The 23,846-nt window shown below is 34.1% G+C and overlaps 4 protein-coding genes and 1 pseudogene across 4 annotated transcripts; 3 read left to right on the forward strand and 2 right to left on the reverse strand.

Moving 5' to 3' along the window:
* Nucleotides 1–2,820: 2,820 nt before the first annotated feature.
* Nucleotides 2,821–6,203, forward strand: LOC120188820 (annotated as a pseudogene).
* A 1,157-nt stretch (nucleotides 6,204–7,360) lies between these two features.
* LOC120188824 (mitochondrial zinc maintenance protein 1, mitochondrial-like) lies at nucleotides 7,361–8,187 on the reverse strand. The gene is made up of 2 exons (XM_039192215.1): nucleotides 7,921–8,187; nucleotides 7,361–7,719 (listed from the first exon to the last, which is right to left on the reverse strand). The coding sequence occupies exons 1-2, from the start codon at nucleotides 8,159–8,161 to the stop codon at nucleotides 7,628–7,630; spliced, it is 333 nt and encodes a 110-aa protein (XP_039048146.1). The 5' UTR covers nucleotides 8,162–8,187; the 3' UTR covers nucleotides 7,361–7,627.
* A 653-nt stretch (nucleotides 8,188–8,840) lies between these two features.
* On the reverse strand, nucleotides 8,841–11,540 carry LOC120188593. The gene is made up of 2 exons (XM_039191985.1): nucleotides 10,683–11,540; nucleotides 8,841–9,213 (listed from the first exon to the last, which is right to left on the reverse strand). Exons 1-2 carry the CDS (start codon nucleotides 11,374–11,376, stop codon nucleotides 9,101–9,103), a joined length of 807 nt encoding a protein of 268 aa, XP_039047916.1. The 5' UTR covers nucleotides 11,377–11,540; the 3' UTR covers nucleotides 8,841–9,100.
* A 3,538-nt stretch (nucleotides 11,541–15,078) lies between these two features.
* On the forward strand, nucleotides 15,079–17,188 carry LOC120188956 (NADH dehydrogenase [ubiquinone] iron-sulfur protein 5-B-like). The gene is made up of 2 exons (XM_039192323.1): nucleotides 15,079–15,310; nucleotides 16,934–17,188. The coding sequence occupies exons 1-2, from the start codon at nucleotides 15,161–15,163 to the stop codon at nucleotides 17,033–17,035; spliced, it is 252 nt and encodes an 83-aa protein (XP_039048254.1). The 5' UTR covers nucleotides 15,079–15,160; the 3' UTR covers nucleotides 17,036–17,188.
* Nucleotides 17,189–18,475: 1,287 nt separating this feature from the next.
* On the forward strand, nucleotides 18,476–23,109 carry LOC120188955 (serine/arginine-rich-splicing factor SR34-like; the record flags this gene model as incomplete). The annotated part of the gene is made up of 14 exons (XM_039192322.1): nucleotides 18,476–18,538; nucleotides 18,633–18,740; nucleotides 19,374–19,439; nucleotides 19,538–19,612; nucleotides 19,716–19,818; nucleotides 19,908–19,954; nucleotides 20,063–20,120; nucleotides 20,271–20,320; nucleotides 20,431–20,487; nucleotides 20,649–20,758; nucleotides 20,836–20,934; nucleotides 22,433–22,466; nucleotides 22,668–22,764; nucleotides 22,897–23,109. Coding segments are annotated over 14 exons (975 nt in total), but the record flags the coding sequence as incomplete, so codon positions are not given.
* Nucleotides 23,110–23,846: the final 737 nt, after the last annotated feature.

Raw genomic sequence — 23,846 nt, forward strand, 5'->3', positions numbered from 1 at the left:
ATTAATTTGGATGGTGCTCGCTGCAATGTAGATGGTTTTTCGACCTGTGGAGGTGTAATTCGAGACCATGAAGGAAGATGGATCGTGGGATATTCCAAAATCATTAGAAAGTGTTCGATTCTTGATGCGGAATTTTGAAGCATTTTTTAAGGATTATTGATTGCTTGAAATTTGAGATTGAACCTCTTCATTAAGGAAACAGATAGCAGAAGTTCATAGCAAAATTACAGCTAAATCGGGATCGAGGAATACATCTTCAATGACTAGCTTTATTACAGTCTTGAGTAACATATGAGTTTGAAGTTTGTCTTTGTATCTAGGGAGAGGAATAAGGTAGCGGATAACATGACGAGACTGACATAATCACAACCGACATGATTACAGATTTTTCGAACAGTCCTGCTGGAAGTGTTCAAAATAGTTCGGAGATACGTGAAGCTCCAATGAAGAATAGAGACAACTAGCTCTTTTGCTTATTTCTTATTTCATTTAAAAAATTCTTAAAATAATAATCATTCGTTTAATCAATAAAATTAATTTATTTGTGACTTAAAATTAAATAAGTGAGAAAACGAACCCAATCGTGTAGAGCCTTAATTAATTATGCGAAGAACCACTAACCTGTCTGCAGAGCTAGCAAGGCAAACCCTATTATTTTTATCTGAGTAACTACACGGGAGACCACTAAACTATGATCAAAAATCAATTTGACCATCGAAGTTTCAATTGAATCAATCAGACCACCCAACTATTTAAATGTTTCAATCAAGTCACCGGCCGTTAATTTTTAATGGAGGTGGTGACGTGTCCGTCAATAAAATTGACATAATTTTATATTTAGCCCTTAATATTTACATATTCTATCAATTTAGTCATTATTTTAATTCAATTAAATAAATTTAGTTATTCAATTAGAGCGTGATACGTGTCAATACATGATTAAAATATTTTATTTATAAATTTTAAATTATTTAATTAAATAATTTTTTATCCATTTAGGTGGTGACACTTGTCACCACCCAATTGAAATGAAAATAAAGTGACAAAGTTGTGTTCCAGGAGATTTGAACTGCCCGAACCATTGGGTCAAAGATCTCCGATTGGTTTAAAACTACAACAATTTGTATTCGTCTTTTAAAAGTTTTTAATGGTCCCCAGGAATCTTTCATGCCAAGGCTGGGCGACAGAAAGAGAGTGTGAGAGAAACAAAAGGGAAATAAAGCAACAAATACATGCAATCATGGTAAATCAACAACGGAAAATCCATCAACAATCACACTAGAATGAATCCTACTAAAACAAGTATGCCAGTATTGGACAAAAATAATATTGCAGAGTACGTAAATGGACATGGAATAATATATATCCCACAAAATAGATGATGAATACTAGGATCATAAAAGATCCAATAGCTTATTAGCAGTTCCATTTCACAAATAATAATAATAATATTAAGCTTTCTGTATACATTCCGTATTACAGCTTGCCGATAACTCAAAATGCATCGCAAGTTCATTCGAACACAATTCACTGGGAGGAGAAAATAAAATACATCACACCTGGCACTTTGCGCCACCCATCCAACTACAACTGCCGGCCATGCTAAACCTCTAATCTACATGCAGAAAAGACTTTGTTTCAATTAAAAGGCAATATTAATCAAGACGAGAAGAAGTCATAAGAATAAAAACTAGACAGTTCAGTTCAACTTGTTGCTCCAAGAGGATAACTAGCTGTAGGAATAACTCATAAAAGATGGTAGTAATAGGATGGATTAATTTCAATAACAGATGTCAACCAAGCAGATGCAAATAGTAAGGGCTTCAGTTCCAAAGAAAAATTTATGAACCCTAAGTCCAGTTAGGGCAGATTAACCTCCAGAAGACTGCTTTCTACCCTCCATCACATGATATGATAAACACATGACCAGATGAAAGCAGATATAACACTTCAATTTCATAACCTATTAAAGATGGAGAATATTTCAGGAGATAAGTGGACCCAGTTGGCCAATTCATTAATTTGACATCCCATTGGATAGATATAACCTATAGCCAGAAAAAAAAAAAAAGAGTAAGAAATCTTGTGAACAATCAAGTGGAAAGGAAATATAACTGATTTAAAGAAGTACGAATTCCATTACTAAAGTTACCTTTCCGTCTAACAAATTCCAAGGTTTATGTGCATAAAAGGAAGAAAGCCTACTAAGAGAGAATAACTGAAAGGTTAAATAGGAAAGAAACATTGAAGAAAGTAAACATGAATATATGTGTTGTAACAAACCTTTAAAACAAATACAAATTGTTGTAGCTTTAAACCAATGGGTGACCTTTGGCCCAATGGTTCGGGTGCTTGGTTGCTCATAATCCCTCCTGATATTGGTTCAAATCTTCCATAGCATTGTCACTTTATTTTCACTTTAATTGGGTGGTGACACCACCTAAATGGATATAAAAATTGTTTAATTAAGTAATTTAAAATTCATAAAAAAAAATTCAATCATGTATTGACACATGTCACGTTCTAATTGGATAGCTAAATTTATTTAATTGAATTAAAATAGTGACTAAATTGATAGAATATGTAAATATTAAGGACCAGATATAAAATTATTCTAATTTTATTAACGGACACGTGACCACCTCCGTTAAAAATTAACGGCTGGTGGCTTGATTGAAACATTTAAATAGTTGGATGGTCTGATTGAATCAATTGAAACTTCGATGGTCAAATTGATTTTTTACAATAGTTTAGTGGTCTCCCGTGTAGTTTACCCTTTTTATCTTTCAAAAGCTACGTACAATATAAAATAGGGAATAGCTGACCCCTCGACCACGTCTCCTTCTCTCTTTCTCAAAAAGCTTTGAATTTACTTCTGCACTTGGGTTTGCATTTGGTAGCTGAAGTTTCATTAGTTCTTTGCTTTTTATCCCTATCTATATATACATCTTTCTCTGGTTTAAGTGCTTCAATTTGATTTATACCATGAACAACATAGCATTTGAATATCAGGAGGTAAGCTCTATATGGGGTTTTCATTTCTTCATCATCCTTGCCTTGTTGCTAGATATTGTTTCATTTCTGGGTTTCTTTACGAATGTTGAGATTGAGTTAAGCTTTTGATGATGGTGTAGGAGCATATAAGGAATTCAAGAGGAACTTTGCTTTTCACGTGCAGATGGTTGCCTTTCTCTTCTCCAAAAGCTCTTGTTTTCCTTTGCCATGGTATTGCCTCTCTCTTTTTCAGTAATCTACACTGTAATTTGTGTATTATCAATCAGCTAAACCCAAAAAAAGTAAAAGGTGAGCTGGATCATTAATGACGTTTGCAGGTTATGGCATGGAGTGCAGTGGATTCATGAGAGGTAATAAATACTCTTGATTATCTTATTTCCCTTTTCCACGTTCTAATTTTAAGATAACCAGGAAAAAAAACCATACATCAAATTTAAAACTCGTAGTTCTTTACGAATCATCATATGCCATGTAAAATATTCTGGTTTCTGTGATGAAATTAAAAATACTTGATAACAAAAATCTCTAAATTATGCATTTGTTTTCATTTAAGTGATTAAGTTTTTTTTGGTTAATTCAGGTGTTTGAAGTTATAAACGTTAATATTTTAATTGCGTCGACCGTAACGGTAGATAAAATATTCCGTTAGCTGACACGTGTCATATTTATATAATTTTAAAATTTTAATTTAATATAAAAAATTTAAATTATAGTTTTTTATATATAAAAAAACTCAAAATTTTCAGAAATAGTTCAAAATTTGAAAACTCTAAATATAATTCCTATATCCACGTTGGTCACTGTTATCACCATCAACCGAATCTCCACCCGATGACTAATTTCCTGATACAGTTATCAAAACAAGAGATGACTAACATAAATCCTACAAAGATTAAAGCTACATATCGTGACATCACGCGACCCCGATGACCATCTCAATGGCAAAGACGATATTGGCAACGGTGGTCGTGGCCGGCAAAGGAGATGATAAGATCAAGGTTAGAGATTAGGGATTTAAGGTTTTTTTTGTAATTTTAGAAAAATAAGCATTTTTTAAAATATAATAATATTTTTAATTTTTTTCTTAAATATGAAATTTTCAAAAGTATCTGAATGCGACATATGTCACTTAACAGATTTTTTTAACGGCGTTACAACTGGAATACTTAAAATAGTAACATTAAACACCTGAATTAAAATGGAAAAAGTTGTATAGTTTGGATAATTTCTCTATATATATATATATATATATATATAATCCAAATAAAAATGTGGGTCATATGGTTTTGGTTAGGCGCCAACAATCAAATTTGGCCCGCTACCCCACCAAGATTTCTCTCATAAAGTTGTTTTTACCACATACCATAGAGGCATAGACTATTTCAATTAGAAGAGGAAACAAACAACCAGTTAGTCTAAATCATGGTGACGGGTCCATTCAATAACATACACTGATATAAACATTAATGGTCTTTTAATAGAATGTGGAACCAGGCTAGCCGCCGCGGGATACGCCATGTTCGGGATCGATACGAAGGACATGGGAGGTCGAAGGGTGCTCGATGTTACATTAAGAAGTTCGAAAACATAGTTAATGACTGCAGTGACTTCTTCAAATCCATCTGTGGTATGTGCCAACTTGCAACAATTACTTAGCCAAATCCTTTTGTTTTTACTCTAAACCATCCACCTATGGTTGAATTTTCCAGCTCGGGAAGAATACAGGGACAAGAGCAGATTCTTGTATGGGGAGTCAATGGGAGGAGCAGTGACCTTGTTGCTTCATAAAAAGGACCCTTCATTTTGGAATGGTGCCGTTCTTGTTGCTCCCATGTGTAAGGTAATGTACTCTAAATGGAAGGTAGTATATATACATAAATACATGTATGGCCCGTTTTTCAGCTATTCTAATTGTTCAAAATGTTGGCAGATATCAGAGAAAGTGAAGCCACACCCGGTGGTGGTGAATATATTGACCAAAATGGAAGAGATTATACCTAAGTGGAAGATAGTACCCACAAAAGACGTCATTGATTCGGCGTTCAAGGATCCTACTAAGCGAGAACTGGTGAGGACATTGACTGTATCTGATTTTTTTCCAGACGTTTCCGACATGTATTTTGCCGTGTCTGTGTCAGGTATGTGCCCGACACTCGTACACCCTCTCGTCTCTCCATGAGTGTCCATAATTATAGCTCACCACCCAAGGTATCTCTTTGAATTCATGATGGTTGCAGATAAGGAACAATAAGTTAATATATCAAGACAAGCCTAGGCTTAAAACAGCGCTGGAAATGCTCCGAACCAGCATCAGCCTTGAAGATGGTTTAAATGCGGTATAAAAACTCATCCCCTCTCATGCTCGAGCTCTCGCCCTCGCCCTCGGCATTGTAAACATCACTACTGTTATATATGGTTTATATGCATTCAAACACCATTTATTGGGGGTAAGTGATAAAAGATAGTAGTTGCTGTTAGGTTCTGCATATTGTACCATGCCAGAAGGTTCTTAGTCTTACTGCTTATATTGGATTCCCTGTTTCGCCAGCCATTTGGATCAAGCCTTGAACGAGTTAAATGCAGTAAAAAAGTTACGTAGAAAGATTATTGTTACCGAGAGGCCTGTCGAGATACTCGAGTCTTTTTAATTTATTTTTCATTTAGAATTTTTTGGTTGAGGGTTGTTTATGCAGGTGACACTCCCTTTCTTTGTGTTGCATGGGGAAGCTGATATAGTAACGGACCCTGAAGTTAGCAAGACATTGTACGACAAAGCTAGCAGCAGGGACAAAACTATAAAGCTATTTCCGGGGATGTGGCATGGTTTGACATCAGGAGAGCCTGATGCGAACATAGAGATCGTTTTTGCAGACATTACGGCTTGGCTCGACAAGCGGTGCGATGCCATAACTTTCAAGCAGTTTCTTCATCCGATTAACGACGGGTTTGAAAAGTTAGATAATACGATGACATCGATGGCAAACAGTAGAATGCAATCCAACGGGAGATATTTGTGTGGATTGAAGCAATTTCGCATGCAACATCACTCTGCAATGTAGCTTGATAGTAATAATATAAGATTATAGGTACTGTCCGTGTATATTTCTCTGCACTATAACTTCCAATTCATGTTCTATCAAACGTAAAAATGCAAAACTTTTGAGGGTGATGAAAACAGTGGAATAAAATTGAAAATCGTTGCAGTTCGTGTACCTGAGAAAGCTTTGGTTTTCCATTCGAGTTCTATGATTTTTCTCTTTGTGTTCTTTAAGCAAGAAGCTCGATACGCCACATAAGCAAATGAAAGAATGGTAAATGTAGATTCGCAAAGCTCACTGTCAATTAAGGTTAAAAGGGGTAGAGACATGGAACTACTACAAAGATGGCAATCGCATTATCAAAAAGGTCCAAGAACTACATTTCAGATAACATATTTCAAGATATATGAAACAACCTTGGTTTGGGGTTTCAGCAGTAAACTGTTTTTACCCAAACTGGTGGTGGGCAATCATCATCAAATGAATGGTGCAATTCACATGGATGTAGTGATTAGGACCACTAAGACATCAACCCCATTGTTTAATCCATCCGGTTTTGACATTTCAAGGGCAAATTCCAGGTGCACTGCAGCATTAGAGCAAAGGTTTTTCCTAAAATTTTGAAGTTAGTAGTCAAGCTAAGGCCTTTAATTTCATAATTGGTGAAAATCATTCCAACTTTGTGCAGTTGCAGAAATAATTTGACCATAATAAAGTAACTGGTTATCGGTAAAATTTAAGGGAAAATATTGCCAATGAAATGCCATGCGAACTGCATTTTATATGATTTTGCAAATGTGCTATGCATGAACAGCTCTAAAATGTCTTAAGGGTAGAGAAAAAAATGATATTACATCCCATCACATGTATGATCGTCATACAAAAATGAACTCCCTACACAGTGAGTCCTTAGACAGGTCACAGTTTAGCATATAAACTGACTTCATTTCTTTTATTTCCCCTATTGGCATTGCCTTAACATGAATGTTTCGGGTTAAACTTTCTTCAGGCCGGCCAGAGGATTGTGTTAACTAATTACAATAAAGACACAAGGCTTACTGATTTTTGACATTACTCGATCATACTGCAGCCTATTGATGTCTCCTGTATAATAAGAAAATTTGTGCAGAACTATCAAGTACCTAATCTTGATAATCTTAAAGATGTAAGTGACTTTGTAACCGAGTGAGTATCCATATATTTTGATATCTCTTGTTTAATATATATTGAACTCCAGGGCCAGGCTTCCATAAATTGTAAAATGCACAATGCTTGGAGGCCTATCTTGCCTAATAGGAATTTCATATAGTAAAAAGGGAGTAGAGAAGAGCTTATTCTTCTTTCTCTCAATCATTCAGCCAATGCTTTGTCAGTAGTATCATGGTACAATACTGAAATTGATTAATGACACAAATCCTCGTAACCAAGTCAAAATTTTGAGGCATAATTATTTCGCTTTGAATAAAATTTAAAGCAGGCAATTGAAATTGTACGTAAAAACGGAAGAGCAAGTCATTAGCAGGCAGAAATAAGCAAGGAAATAGAGTAGTGATGTATCTGATGAAAGGCCAAGCTTATTGTTTTGACTGTGATGCAGATTTTCTGATGATCTCTTCGGAAGGGATCTCCAGTGTAGCTCCCGCATGCTCCTTATTCGGCTTAACCTCTGCAGCAATCCGCAAACAGCGCTTAACATTACGAACTAAGCAGTGATATTTTAAGCAGTGAAATAGGAGGTCAAACAGACAATTTATCGAACATGTGGTGATCATTAAAAGTGAATCATTCAAGTAAAAAAACAAAATGAGCCACGGATGTAAAATTGAGGTACGATATGCGATGCGATGCAAAAGATGGTAAAAGGTACCGTAGCCGCCGCGTTCGTTGAGCTTAGCTTGAACGATCATGGTGGAAATGAAATGGGATGCCTCAAGTGCTTCCTCGAGGAGTCTCTGGATCTCAGGCTCCGAAGTCACGTTTCGATTGGCGTCGAATTTCTGACGAACCTCGATGGCGGAGGCGTTCAGCATCATGGTATCGCCGGCGAACGCTTTCCGGGTAGCTTTTAGAAGGGTCCTGTACGCGCTTAGTACTTCTCCTCTTACCATCTTTCAGCTCTGTTTGTCTCTCTCACTTGGAGTCTACTGTCCCTATTCATGTATTAACCAGTCAAACTTAGGGAAAATGGTAAACTAAAAAAAAAAAAAAGTTAAATTACACAAATGATAACTAATGTTTAAATAAATCATCAGACTTCCCACTAAAATTTTAAAAAATAAAAAATTAATCACTAAAATTATCAATTTATAATAAATTAATCACTCACCATTAAATATTGTTACTATAAATTATCAATTTATAATAAATTAATCACTCGTCATTAAATATGGTTACTATAGTACCAAAATGCTAATATGGCACTACTTTAACTGTGTAGGTTGTCTTGATAACCCATTCACTTTCCCAAGATTATTCAAAATAAAATAAAATATTCAAACTGCTTAAACTCTATTTTTTTTCTCCAAAAATGGCACTTCTCCGTGACCGCTCTCGCCATCGGTTAGTCCGGATTTTTGAGCGCCCCAATGCTTAAGAGTTGAGAACCCCAAAAAAATACGCGACTAATTGCTGGTACAACTTTACAAAGCGTGGGTGGTTTCTGTTAATATGTAGCATTCTTCAATAATATGTGGTTTGTGAACCTTAATCCAATAAAGGTATCGGTTGAATACAAACATTTCATTTCATAGTAATTGTACATCAAATTCATTCTCCTAATGCCGTAATTCAAATTGCTTTCTTACAATAATTTTGCACATCCAAAATCTTTTACACACGCTTTTAACTATAGAATATTGCATGAAAGCATCTCTGATGAGACCCTTCAGAATGTGCACCACTCATCAAATTGGGGTAAAACAAATCTTTTTGACTGCACAAGGTTGTACGTTGCAACTTGTAAATGATCAATCCAGGAGGAGAACCCAACAAATCTTTGTAACATGTATCAACTCTATCCAAGCCATGGCATAGGGGAGCATGTTGTATTACCTCAGGGAATCAGCCATCCTGTAATCATGTTTTTTGCGACGGCATCTATAATGGGCTTTCTGATCAGAGAACGAATTTTCCCCACTAATCTCCATTTTTGAATGTGTACCTGGTCCAAATGAACAGGAATTCAGTTCATGAAACAAGCAAAGAGCAAAAGTAAGCCAAAGGAAAAGGCATTCAGTTATGTAAGGTACAACTTTGATGTCTTCTAAACTAATGACTAATAGCTCTTTCGTAAACAATTAACCCGGTTCACAGAGGTGACCTTGAGAATCACAAGGTTATCCAGTAAATAAACAAAAGTAAGACACAGATCAGCCACAAAAACGCCCGCAAGTGTAACCTAAGACCCTGTATATAACAAGGAAAAACTTGTGATTTATGAGAAAGGGTCACATTGCTTACTAAGGAACAAGATATGCAAAGTTCATTTAAGCACCAATTTGAAAATGAAAGACTACAGGAAATGAATTAAACACAAGAAGCATGAAGAATCACTTAATGTGAAAAAAAACTCACTTTTCTATCAGTACTACGACCCTGTTCTTCATTGCTTTTCAAACTAGTTTTTGGAGCCAAAGGTACATTTTTGGACTAAAAGCAATGAAGTACAGGTAGCAATGTTAAATACTTAAATCTTAAACCAGACAAACCAAAAACACTTTTCAGAATCACTTTTCTACCACACTTCTCAAAAATAATGAATAACAGGCTCTACCACTAATAATATGGCTTCAGCAATATTCTTATATAACAACTCAAAACCAATTGCCACTCAAGTCAAACAACCTCCCCATCTAACAAGATGATAGAACCGAAAACATCTAAAGTAGCATAAGACCACTAATTATGGTTGGTCACCTAATTTGATCCTCCAAATCACCTTCAGACAAAGGCTAAAATAATATGCTTCCCAGATGCAAGACATATTTCAGTAACATCAGAACACAAACTTATATGATTCCAACTGTAAATCTTGTCCACTGGAAACTAAATTTATATACTCTTTAGCACTTAGCTGATGCAGATGCCTATCATTCGCCATTACAAGTCAAGATCTTTTGTGTATCTCTTCACAACTTGAAAGACCAGTAGAATCCGGAAGAAGTTACTCTGGTAAATTTACCCGTTCTAGTTAGAAGTTAGGTCCTTGTCTAGACTCTTCAACAGACATACTCAGATATAGGTACAAGAGAATTCGATCCTCCACAGACACGAAAAACTTAAAATGTCGAGCATTCTCATGTAGAATATATACACAAAACTGATTTTCATCTTGATTTGGGCAGACACGGGTTAAATTTATATAGATATACACATAATAAAACCATTGATAGTATAGCAGTGTAAACACTTGCGCTTTTGCTCAAAATGCCTTGAGAAAACATAATTAACAAACAAATCAAACAAGAAGAAAACCAGCATTGTTGCAATTATGCCAACAACACCAGTCCAGAATCCAAAGATCATAAATTCATATAGATTAACTGTATTTCCAACCGAAAAAAATAGAAGAGATATAGAAAGTACAAAATAAGCAACTTAACTATCAAATAGCACGAACATTAGCAATACCTTCAAAGTGATCTCCCCAAAGCCACAAGCGATTGTCTTCTTCTTCTTCTTCGTCGACCTCATCTCCATACCCAAACTCTCCATCCCCGCGATACCCAGGCTCACTCCCATACCCATATTCATTCCCTTGAGCATCAAAACCCCCAAATTGCACGACTAAACTCTCCTTCTCCCCACTCACACCATCCCCTCTCTCCCTCCTGATATTCCGGGCCTCGCTCACATCCGAGGCCCAATACGGATCCCCACCATTGCCAAACAATTCCCCACTCGAGTCCGTCCCCACAGCCACCGGAAAATCCGAGCACGTACCATAAGCAGCCGAAGCCCCCACAGAACAGCACCTATGAGACCCGCTCCGATCGGAGCTCCGACCCGACACCGACCTCGACCCACGACGGCGCCGTTTTTTTTCGAATATCTTGAAGCTACTTCTCTTGGGATTGGAGAAGACTGGTTTGTTGTTATCGTCGTCGAGGAGGGTTAGCTTGGAGAGGTCAATGGAGAAAGAAGTGGTACGATCGGAGAGGCAAGGACGCTTGGGATGGAAGCCATTGGTGGAGGAAAGTTTCGTTGTGGTATATTGGGGATCAGAGGAGTCTAGGGTTTGTTGGAGGTTGAAAGGCCTCCATGAATGGAGCTGGAACGTGCAAGCGTCCACTGAGTAACGTGGGTCTAGAGTCTTGTGCGACATGGAATGGCAGATTCTCCGATGAGAGGAGGATTACAACCTAAACATGGGTTTGGAGATCTAGGTTTTGAAATTCCGATTTGCAGCAGCACCAAATCTATATTGTTTACTTCGAAAAGTCCCTAAGCTTTGTTTTGAGAGAGATTTTATAGAGGCTGGACTGGCGCAATTGGGAGAAAATAAGAATTAAAATACTGGAAGAGTAAACTATTGGGTCAAGCTCATGCTCATGGTACAGCCGATCTTTCTAGAGCAAGCACTGTTCATTAATTTTTGTAGTTAACTTAAAATCGAGTTGGTCGTGTAGATGTACACATTATTATCGGTTAGAGTCAAAAAAAAGATTAACACTTTATAATTGTTCTTTCGATATCATTTTAATTTGTCAATTATTTTAATTGTAAAAATTAAAATTAAAATTTAAAGATTCAATTTGAATTACTTACCTTTGATTGGATAAAATTGTCCTTAAACAATCAAAAACATTAGATTATAAAATAAAAGAAATATTAAATTAATTTTAGAAGAACATATTAAATTTTAGAAAAAAAATAAAAAAATATAAGGAAAATAAAAGAGAAAATAAAAAAGAAGTGTTAAACTTTAAAGAAAATACAAAAAAAAACGATCAAATTGAAATGAATTAAAATTCATAGATCAAATTAATTCTAGGAATGAGGTGCAAGAGAAAAACATAAGGTTAGGGGACTAAATTGAAAAATACAAGAAGTATAATCAAGGATCAAATCAAAATAATTCAAAATTCAAAGGTCAATTTATAACATGTGACCAAAATAAATTACACATCAAAATATATGTGATTGTGGAAATAATTTAACTATTAGTTAATTACAACCTAGTCCCTAGGTTTTAAATTCCCCAAACCCAAAAAAATTATCATTTTAAACCAAAACCCAAAAAAAATTATCCCCTCTCAAAAAATCTCTTAAACCAAGCCTCATCCAGCCAAGTGGCCAATAAACCTCCGACGACAACCCGCCGTCTAATCCGCAACAAGCGTTGGCCGAAAAAACCAAACTTCACCAAAACGTTCACCCAACTCAATGAACCCGAATCCGAGGCCAAAATCTCGCAAAAAACCCTGAAAAGCATAGATCTATGCCTAAAGTGTTGGTTTTTTACCTTCACCGATGATAACTTTTCAACTTTCCGTTAGTCGTTTCTCCTTTGATCCAACGTCAGTATTCCCTTGCTTTTTTCCGATGTTTTTTTTTTATATACTTGTGATTTGATTGGTTCGATCTTTCATTTTTTTGCTCGCTGTTTTCTGTTGGTATATTGGTGGTATTTGGTTTGGTGTTTCTGGTGATGCCTCATTTTCGGCTTTCCCGGCAAAGCATTTATAGCCCCTAGTCGTGGTTGTTCTCTGTTTACTTCGAGGGGGTCGTTTTAGTCTCGTTTCCCGATTTAATTGGGATTACCGATGTTGTTGATGAAAACCCAGGATGGTGCAGTCTTCGGCTGTCTCGATTCGAACGTCGAGAATCTCGGCCGGCGCGATTCAGACCGTTTGTGACCCTTCGATTGTTAGCCACTATACGGTGCTAATGCTTGGATTCCCGAAACCCTAATATGTTGGGTTGGTTCAGGCATATTCCCGCCAAACCGAGCTTGCTTTGTTGGGTCAGGTTACATGGCTCATTTGGGCTTCATTGGACCCAAACAAACTCTTCATTGGACCTGGAAAAAGAAAAAAGAAAATAAATAATAAATAAATAAATATAAATAATATAAATATAATATATATAATGTAAAGAGATATATAACTATATAATATACAAGCATATAATAATATAATATGTTTTAAAAAAACATTTTTAAAATTATATATATATATATATATATTCAAAAATTATTTTCAAAACTATATAATATATGTTTTCAAAAATTAATTTTCAAAACTATATAATATATATATTTTCAAAAATCGTTTTCAAAACTATATAATATATATATTTTCAAAATTATATAATATATATATTTTCAAAAATAGATTTTTTAAAAAGTATATATTATATGTTTTCAAAAACCATTTTCTAAAAACTATATATTATATATTTTTAAAAATTATAATATATTAAAATATATACTAAATAAGCCCCGGACGAAAATGAGTGTCTACAATTATAAAATAATAATTTGTTATAAGGTATTATTTTATTATTTTATTAAGTTATTCAATTATTTATATTTTTAAATTTAATCTTGTTTGTTAAAAATGATAATTGTCTGAGTTAGGTGTTAACATATTGATCGATATATGATAAAATCACATTTGAATGATGTCTACTAACACTATTCTTTTTTTCAATCGTTGACTTGACAATATAATGTTTCAAGCGTTGATTTGACATTATACTTTAAATCAAAAGTTGATCAATAAAATACAATTCAAGCAATTTTAACTTATCTCAATCACCATGTTAACGTTTAACTCAAACGGTTGTCAATATTTAACGGAAAAAAATATGAATTTGAAACATATGAATAATCAATTGACTATTTTATAATTTTTTAATAACTGAAGAATCAACAAAACATTATCCTATAGTCAAGGACCGTTTAGTAACTTTATTAATTGAGAGACTCAATAGAGTAATGTCCTATAATAAGAGGTTATTTATGTAATTTACCGTAAATATTATCAATAACCATTAAATTATTAGTACGTGTATATTTTTATTATTCAATTTTAAAATATTATATTTTACCATTAAACTAATTATTTTGCATATTTTAATCATCGAACTATTGACTTTTAAACAAAAAAAATAACGCAAATTTAAATAATTGATAAAATAATACATCTAACTCTCAAATTTTTACATATCATATCATTATGATCCATTATTATAAAAATATCTTCAATATTTTTCATATTTTTTATTTGATCCCTAAAATGATAAATCTATCTTTAATTTTCACAACATTATAAAAATTTGATAAGTTCGATACATTTGAGTATTGGAAAAATTCTGGGAAAATTTTGAAAAATTGGACAGAAGAATCGCTACCGACACTAATACTTTGAGTTTAATATCAATACATAGAACACGAGGATTTTATTTTCAAAATATAGAAATTAATTTTAGTATTGATACATTGTTAAGGTAAATGATATCAAGAAAATTATATTAATGTCTTTAATAGAGTATTGATATACAAATTCTGTTTAATTATAAATAATAATTGATAAAACATAAATGACATAAAAAAATGCACGTGCTATTTAAATACATATTTCATAAATATTTTAAATAATTTATGAATAATAAAAAAGGTTATAATCGAGACCCGTTTGTTGATTGACCTTAGAGGTAATATTATGTTGATCGATTTTAATGATAATAGTGTGAACTAAAGATAGATGATATGGTTATTATCATTTTTTATACTCAGTGTGGTTTGTATCACAAATTTATTGATATTTTTTTGATAAAATGTCTGAATTATTTACATATTTTTATACTAAATATATTTAAAATTATATACTTTTAAATGTAAATAATATCAATTAAATTCAATTCAATACACTTGTTTAGAGTATTCTTAGATAATCACGTGATGATCCATAGCCCCATGGGTAGATCCGTAAACCCGTTCATCTGGCATTTTGGTAATTTTGTAGCTACCCGAAATGCGAAGAGGCTGTAACTAACGATGATTGCGTTTAATATCACTTGTTCCGGACAATCAAATTGAACACTTTACTCGAGCATACAAATCCTTCTTTTCAATCAATCCAGACAAGTAGAGAAAGAGAGAGATGGCATCTGGCTGGGGAATCAATGGCACCAAAGGCAGGTGCTACGATTTCTGGGTCGACTTCAGCGAGTGTATGTCGCGTTGCAGAGAGCCCAAGGACTGCGCTCTCCTCCGTGAAGACTATCTCGAATGCCTCCACCATTCCAAAGAGGTATTTCTCTCCTCCCCCTCTTCATTTGCTTTCTATTTTTCTTCATTTCGCTTTGATTCGATTCCATGTTTTTTTCGTTTAATTGTCGCCGTTGAAATGTCCTAAAACCCTAAATCCCAATCTTATTTTCTATGGAGTGTATAATTAGTATTCATAGATCAGTTTACGATATTCTGCATTTTAATTTTCGCTATGTTTACTATATGTTAGACGTAGTTCATGAGATGAATTAATCTTTTTCATGTCCATTGAATTTCGCGATTTGTTAAATTTTGATCTTTTACTCTTGAACACCAAAACTCTAAATGGCATGGAATTGGATCTATTAGTTTCTCTCGGCAATCATTCGCAAATGAACAGAGTTGTGTTGTTTGGTTTAAAAGTAATTCTAAATCATGTTTTAGATTCTGGTTTTCCCTTATTTGAGAAAAGAATGCCAAGTTGGACCCATATTGATAAGCGTACCGCTGGTTATGAATTGTAACCGGATTATAATCTGGCTATAGATAGCTTCCTTTGAGAATTCATTTACCTTGAGTTTATTTTGATCTTTTCATGGTAATAGTTACTTCTAAATACATGAAGCTCTTCTATCAGTACTTCTCTACAGAATTGCTCTTTTCATTTCTAATTTCATTCTTCATAGTAATGAATTACATTCTGGAACCAGAATGACATTATTTGGTCTTATTTTCTTTTGCTCTACTCTTCCATTTAATTTGGTATCTTATTCCTTATGAAAGGGGATCTGTCAAATTTGTTTCTGTATAAATCAGTTTTCAAGAAGATGATGTGTGGCATCAACATAAAATTATGAAAAAAAGGAAGATATGAAGTACTATAGAGGATCTTGAGTTTTATCTGGGATATGCTTTAATTGTAATATAACTCATATAAGCTCCAGCAGCATAGAAAGTTTAAAGTCAACTTACTTAGGTACATAATGAATTCTTTAGGTATTAGTGTGAACGTGTGATAAATTAAACATATATGCAGCAAAATCATATTATGCTGTTGCAAATTGATAAATATATGCTTTTCCATCCACATTGCTATTAGTATCCTTCAAACCAGAGTGTTTAGTTCGAAGGGTATTAGAGCTCTGGATCAATATGATCGACATTGTAGCAGGTTTCTTCATACAGTTTAATGAGTATATTGGAATTATGCCATGTACCTTTGTTGTTTTGCTTAGAAAATGCCAATTTCCTGTAATTTATGAAATAGTATCACGAGATGAAATGAAATCAAGTGTTAACAAGTATGATTTACGCAAAAAAGTCCAATATAACTCTAATAATGTTTACTGGCTTTACTGTGGCGGCCAGTTTGAATACATTGTCATGATGGATATATGAGCTGTGTATATTTACTTATTAAGTCATATTGGATTTCACATTTTCTTCTCCTAAATCCTTTAGATGTGAGCTTAGGTCAATGGTAAAGAAAATCAGACATTACATTTTCTCGACATGGCCTCATAGATTGAGTTTAGATCTCTTGGTTCTATCTCATGATCCTTGGTGAGGGTACCATTGCAGCTGTTTTGATTAAATGGTGCTATGATCCATTTTGTGTATTGGTATCCAGCATGTTCATGTTCGATCTTGTTAATTATTGCAGTTTCAGCGAAGAAATCGAATTTATAAGGAAGAGCAACGTAAATTAAGAGCTGCTGCAAGAAAAGACAAGGACGGTGCAGATGGTGTTCACCATCATGCATAGCGATAGTTCGTGTTCCTTTAAATTTCCAAGAATAATAATGCATGGAGATTGTTGTATTTTGTTGGCATCTTTTCTGAATGACCTTGGTTTCCCTTTCCTTGCAATGGACATTGTTGTTTTGAGCCTGTGCAACAGAGGCAATGATTAATATTTCATCAAAGCACTCCGACTGATTCGAGAATCTATCGCATCTTTGATGTTGAAATTCTGAGAACCTTATGGTAGTCTCTTTGATGTATGAAATAACGTGCATATATCATGCAAACGTAGCTTGAGATTATCCAATGAGTTCAATTAAATGTGGTTTAACTTGAATGATTTACATTTGATGCATTGATGATATATAATTTTATGTACCAAATAAGATTATAACACATAATTCAAGATAAAATAAATTTAATTATAAAGTTCTGTGATAATGTGTTATCATATATATTTAATCGAAGATGCATAAGATTTATACAAATGTAATTATAAATGTTTTTAATTTAAATAAATCATGTTAAATTATTTGATAAAATTATTGAAAATGAGTTAATCTCAAAACTGAAAACATGTGTAAAAAAAATGAAAACCTAGGTATAAAGTGGTTTAAATATGATACAGGTCTTTGTATTATTCTAAAATTTTAAAATTTAGTCTTTATATTTTGATTTTATGTTATTAAATTCATGCATTATTTTTATTTGAAAATCTTGGTGTCTCTCTTCCTCATGTTCAATTTTATCATTAAACCGATTATATAGAAAAAGGTGACATAATTTTTTCACTCCCATTCATATACAACCTTTTATTAATTTGACGTTTAATTTTTTAAAAGTTTATTATTAACTGAACAATAAAAAATTTCAATCATATATATTTATAATTTTTAAGAGCTGAATAAATAAAAATGTAAATAATTAAAACAAGTATTTTATCATTTTTATAGTTATTAAGTTAATAATTAATCATAAAATTAAACACAAAATAATAGAATGACTAGATTTTTTAAACCAATATATGCCATTAATATATAGACTTAAGTTTTAAAATATTACAAAATTATGGGAAATTAAACTAAAACACTATAAATAATAAAACTAAGGACTTAAAATTTTACTAGTTTGGCACAAATCAAATGATATCAATTATTAAATAATTGATATTACTTTTAAGATTTTAGATGGGTACATCACTTACATAAAAATATAAACGTTGAATATTAAATACTATATTGAATTAACTCGTATTAATAAAATTTATCCAGTTGGGAAACTCAATTAGTGTACGTCAGCATTTTTCCTCAACAAATACAGCTGGACAGATCTACTAAAGAAGCAGGTCTGACGCCACTTGACTGCAAGCTCACAACTTCTGTAAAAGCACTACACTCTAACCTTACCTCACCCAAATATTTTTCTTATTTTTATCGCCTAACCTTCCTCTCTCTAAAAATTCAAAACCCTAAACAATCTCGTTTCCGAATATCTCCGTCTCGGAAAAGAAACAATATTCTCGCAGGTAAACCCTGAATCAATGCATCTTTGCTTTCATTATTTAAAACCTAAAGACCTTCTCTAGAAATTTCCTTTTGTTAGTCTTTGGTACTTTTTAGGGAAGAGAAAGAAAGAAAAAAAAGAGCAGCCGTTCGAGCAGGACTCTCTATGTTGGGAATCTTCCTGGCGATGTTCGCGAAAGTGAAGTTGAAGATCTGTTTTACAAGGTTATACTTGGGAAAACTCTTGCTTTCCTTTTATTTTAATTTTTTTGGTAATCATATAATTAATTCTTCATTATTTTAGATTAAATGGAACTTTTTTCTTCTGAGAAAAAAAGTTAAATTTTGATGTTTATTTGTGAAATACTTGCTTGGGAATAGACTAGGAGCAAACAAGTTGTCTTATATGGAACTTTGAACTTACAGATGCAAAATTTGAGGACTTATGGTTTGAATTCTTTGCTTAGGATTCGATTTTTAGGGAATATTGAAATGCTAAGATATTAAACTGTGAAGATTGTCAACTCAGGTATGCTAATATCAATGAGGGTAGAAGGCTGCAAGTAATGACAACTAATCAATAAATTTCATCCTTAATCATGGCTAGCAATATATAAGGAATACCCAGATATAGCATTACTTGGAGCATACTTCTGGCCGTGTTTTACTTGCATGCTTCGTTGAGTATATTTGTGAAACAAAAGCTGGCTCTTTTAAATTTATGGAGTGGAACCACAGTTATTTCTTCTATTGAGTTTGGCTTGCTTGATATGGGTTTCATTGAATCTCATGATATGCTTTTCTTAGATTAGTAAGTTTTCTGTAAGCTTGAAATTTTTATATATGATTTTATTTCAGTATGGTCCCATAGTCCATATTGACCTGAAGATTCCACCAAGACCTCCAGGTTATGCTTTTGTTGAGGTGAGTTAAGGTTCTGATGTTTTGATGGTGGTGGTTGTTAAGAGTGGGGGTTGTTTTTGGGTTTTTCGTGTCTGGTCGTAATGTTACTTTTTTCCTAGTTTGAAGAGGCTCGAGATGCTGAAGATGCTATACGTGGTCGTGATGGCTATGATTTTGGAGGACAGCGTTTGCGGGTTATTTCCTTTTCTTTCTTGTTTAGATTTTTCTTTGCATCTAGCCACTGTGTCATGAACTTGGCTTTGTGAGCTTTATTCTCATCTTATTAATTAATTGCAGGTTGAACTTGCACATGGTGGCCGTGGACGTTCATCCTCAGACCGTCACAGCAGTTATGGAGGTGGGCATGGGCGTGGACCATCCAAACGTTCTGAATATCGTGGCTTGTTATCTTTTTATGCCCCTTTTTTCTTGTGCTATGTATTTTGGGCTACTCATGATTTTTCTTTAATGGATTGCTTTGGTGTACAGTGTTAGTCACTGGATTGCCATCTTCAGCTTCATGGCAAGATCTTAAGGTAGAAGCTGATTTTGCTAAATTTGTCAGTTTTCAAATCCAAAAAAAAAAGAGTAACCTATCACAGAGGACATTGAAACAAATATTTGTTGTGGTGTGTTTAACTCAGGATCACATGCGACGAGCCGGGGATGTTTGTTTTTCCCAAGTTTTCCGTGATGGTGGTGGTAAGACACTATATTTGATGTTCATAGTTGTAGGCCGGTCCTTTAGCTTTTGTGTAATTTTACTTAAAACTAGTCTTTTCTGTTTTCTCAAATGAAAGTTAAATCACTTTATGAAAGGCTTTCTGATAAATTTGTTTTTTGGTTTATCAGGGACAATGGGAATTGTGAATTACACCAATTATGATGACATGAAGTATGCTGTAAGTAACCTTTCTTCAACTCTGTTTAGTGTGGAAGACCTTTTCATAACTCAGTTAACGTCACTGAGTAATTATGATCATGTCTAAAATTTCTTGATCTCTTTTTGCAGATCAAGAAACTTGATGACTCTGAATTTCGGAATGCCTTTTCTCGGGCTTATGTTCAGGTACATGATCTTAACTTGGTCTTTGAGAAACTGAAGTAATCTTATTCAATTTTCCAACTAACATATACGATTCTAAAGCTTAGTTTACATGTTTACATTTTTAATGCAATTTCCCCTTTACTGTTACAATTTTCATTTTTTACTAAGGCTTTTAACCTTAGGTTAAGGAATATGATTCTAAGAGAGATTCCTCTAGAAGTCCCAGTCGTGGTTGTTCTCTCTCAAGAAGCCAAAGCCGCAGCCGCTCTCGTGGTCGGAGCAATAGCAGCAGGTTTTTCTTATTCTTTACAATGTGAAATTTTATTTGTGGCTAAACAGTTGCTTGATAACCTTGCAATTGTTATGCAGCAAATCTCCTAGAACCAAACCTTCACGCGAGTCACCTGCAAAGTCAAGATCAAGGTCACCTTGTTCCCCCCATTCGTCAAGGTCTTGCTCTTTGTCAGGGTATACATGCCTCCCCCTTTTCATTGAATAATTTTTTTTGCTGTATCAAGGATGATGGTATCCGACTTTGTTCCTGTTTGTTGTTGGTTTTTACTGATGATAAAGCTTGCGGTCCAGCTCATTGATAATATTTCAGTTTTTTTATAAGTAATGTTTCAGATTTCTTGACCCTGCAGTTGAATTTTTGTCTGCATTTGAATATTCATTAAAACGAATCCTCTGCCTTAGATAAGTATAGGGTCTGGGCTTCAAGGTACAGTACTTTTGGGTTCTGAAATGAAAATGGAAGTTGCAGTGCAATAATGGCAGCTTCCTTTGGAAGCTGAAGTGCTGAACTAACTCATTTTGAAGAATGATTTGCTAACGTGGGATTTTTTGTTTACTATACATTATTATTGCCTCCCGTCTTTGGACTTGTTCACCGTTAATTTTTTTTGTATCCACTTGCCCATTAAACATATAGGAAACATGTATCTAGATGTAGAGCATATTACACACACCGAATTAACTGTGAACACAGACGGACCTTATTTGAGAACTTAAATTTTGGAGTTTTGAATAGAATGCCAATTGTTTATTACTTCGTACACTTAGTTTCTTGTGTAAGGTAAAGGAATGTGTTTGTGTACTCCTTCATTCATGGGTCCTACTTGGGTTATCAATGTTTAAATAAAATTTGGAATAAAATGTGGTTGTTAGCGTGAATTTATGCTTTTGGCTTGCATGCTTTCCTTCTTGGTCAGGATTGCATCCCAGCTATTGAACTACATTTTCTTTCTTTTATCATGAAAATTGCCTTGTTTTTATTTTAGATATGGATATATGCAGCAAACTGGGGATTGGATATTGGGATCTTGTGGGGATATGTTTCAAATTGCTTGCAACTCATATGATTGCAGAGGTATGCTGTTTTTTAGATGGGCAGCTTAAAATCACTCCTGTCCCTTTTCTAATCGACATAGCATCATAAATGCCCATGGGTTCTAGATTGGTAACAAAGGAGTCAATGGACTGCACAATAGAGCTGGATTTCTTTTCAAGGAACTGCAATAGTAGAGCTCGATTTCAGTGAAGTAAATGCACTGGGATTTGTAACTCATCACTTTGAGCGGTAGAACATTTCACTGTCATTTTCCGCTCCAGATATTGCCAAGCTAATAGGTAATGCTATGTGGATTGACTATGGAATTTGGTGGCACAGGACCTTTTGCTCATTGCCTCATTCTATATCCACTTGTGTCAAAATATTGAAAATTTAAATTGTATTGATTTTATTTTGCTAGATTAGGTTTTATTCCTTGTGTGGGCAGGTTTGCGAGTTGGCCTTATTCTTTGTTTCCTTATTTGACTGCTATAGATCTGCGCATTCTCCTTTTTATTCCTTTTGAATGTGGTGTTTCTGACGTGGAAGGGGGCGTCAAGGCTCTTGGACATAAAAGTTGTTAAAAAAAGGAACGTGTTGATTTTTAAACTTGGGTACTTTCTGGAACTTTTGCAGATCTCGATCAAAATCAAGATCTCCTTTGCCTTCTGTAAGTTTGTTTTCTGCGTATGTTTAGTAAAAAGTTTGAAATTGGAGTTGCCGTTTTTAAATCTTTGAAAGAGCAGGTTTCTGTTCTGTGTCCAATGTGCAGTTTTTTAATCCAATCTAATCTAACACGGTTGTTAGTCTCCTTTTTATTGGTTACTATCATGTTTTGTTATATATATAGATATTACATTACTCTGAGCAGCGCGGAAAAGGAAGGAGCAAGAGTCCTAAAAGGCGCAGTGTTAGCAAGAGTCCAAGTGGGAGTAGAATCAGGAGTAGGAGCAAAAGTTTATCCAGGTGTGTCTTGATTTCTCTAATGTTGATTTCATTACACGGCCAAATGGAATGAGAAATGTTGATTTCATTGGTCAAATGAGCTATATATGTATATCATCCATTTACTTCCATTTTATTTTATTTTATTTTATTTGACAGGTAAGTTACCATGCAGAGTTGATGTGTGACCTGAAAGCTGATGAAAGATCCTATGAAATTTAACTTGAAGCTGTGGGGGAGAAAAGAACTTATTGGAAGTGTACCAATCATGCTGGATTTCATGGCTAGAGTTTGCTATATATTGAATCATTTTACTATTGTTTTTAACTCCATTGCTCTGGTGTGGAATCTCTAAAAGACTTATTTATAATGAAAACCATTTCCATTAAGTAAAAAAATTGCACCTAATCTCCATGATCTTAGAAAATATTTGCTTGTGTAGTGTGTTTTTGTTCTGGTGAGGGATGTGTGTCGAATCATTAATTAGGAGTGACACTGTTAACAATTATTGAGGCCAAGAGTTGACAATTGGGGGGACTGAAGTGGTGGTTGAGGCGTCATGTCATGTCATTGTATAGTTGAGGGGACAAAGTTGATTAGTGGGCACGTGAATTTGTCAAGATGTGCGTAGGAACATAATTCTCATTCCGTCTCGTCGACTCTTTGTTGATTGATTGATTCCATGGTGTGGTGTGTGGCCAATGGGCTGTTGTCGTGCTCACGGATTAGATAAGAATTTATTACATTCTCTGTGTGGCAATGCCGCACTTCACGTTAAGCTTTCTTCTACAAGGCCAACTCTTCATTATGCCTTTACGTGAACATAATAACAATGCAGCTTTAGACACCTGGCCCTTGAAACAAATCATGTCCATTTAAACCTATAATTTGTCTCTAAATGTAATTTATGAGAGTTGGATTGAAATTACAGATGTAAGTTTTGCTTTGGGTGAAACTAAAGCTTTGATTAAATCCTAATAGAAGTAAAATTGACAGCATGGTGCTGAAATCAATCACTCTTAAATTGCCTTTAGGTACGATGAACCTAACTTTTAAAATTTTCTCCGGTGTTGATTGCTCCTGATATTTTTTTAAGTTATGAAGT

This window comes from Hibiscus syriacus, unplaced genomic scaffold (genome assembly GCF_006381635.1).
Source record: "Hibiscus syriacus cultivar Baekdansim isolate YM2019G1 unplaced genomic scaffold, ASM638163v2 tig00116951_pilon, whole genome shotgun sequence".
Taxonomy (NCBI): domain Eukaryota; kingdom Viridiplantae; phylum Streptophyta; class Magnoliopsida; order Malvales; family Malvaceae; genus Hibiscus; species Hibiscus syriacus.

Excerpts from the sequence above, each read along its gene's own strand:
- LOC120188824 (XM_039192215.1), bottom strand. The coding sequence starts at position 8,161 with ATGGTAAGAGGAGAAGTACTAAGCGCGTACAGGACCCTTCTAAAAGCT. Across the intron at positions 7,720-7,920 it reads CAACGAACGCGGCGGCTACG|AGGTTAAGCCGAATAAGGAG; the intron begins GTACCTTTTACC and ends GGATTGCTGCAG.
- LOC120188593 (XM_039191985.1), bottom strand. The coding sequence starts at position 11,376 with ATGTCGCACAAGACTCTAGACCCACGTTACTCAGTGGACGCTTGCACG. Across the intron at positions 9,214-10,682 it reads TTGGGGAGATCACTTTGAAG|GTACACATTCAAAAATGGAG; the intron begins GTATTGCTAATG and ends CATTTGGACCAG.
- LOC120188956 (XM_039192323.1), top strand. The coding sequence starts at position 15,161 with ATGGCATCTGGCTGGGGAATCAATGGCACCAAAGGCAGGTGCTACGAT. Across the intron at positions 15,311-16,933 it reads GCCTCCACCATTCCAAAGAG|TTTCAGCGAAGAAATCGAAT; the intron begins GTATTTCTCTCC and ends TAATTATTGCAG.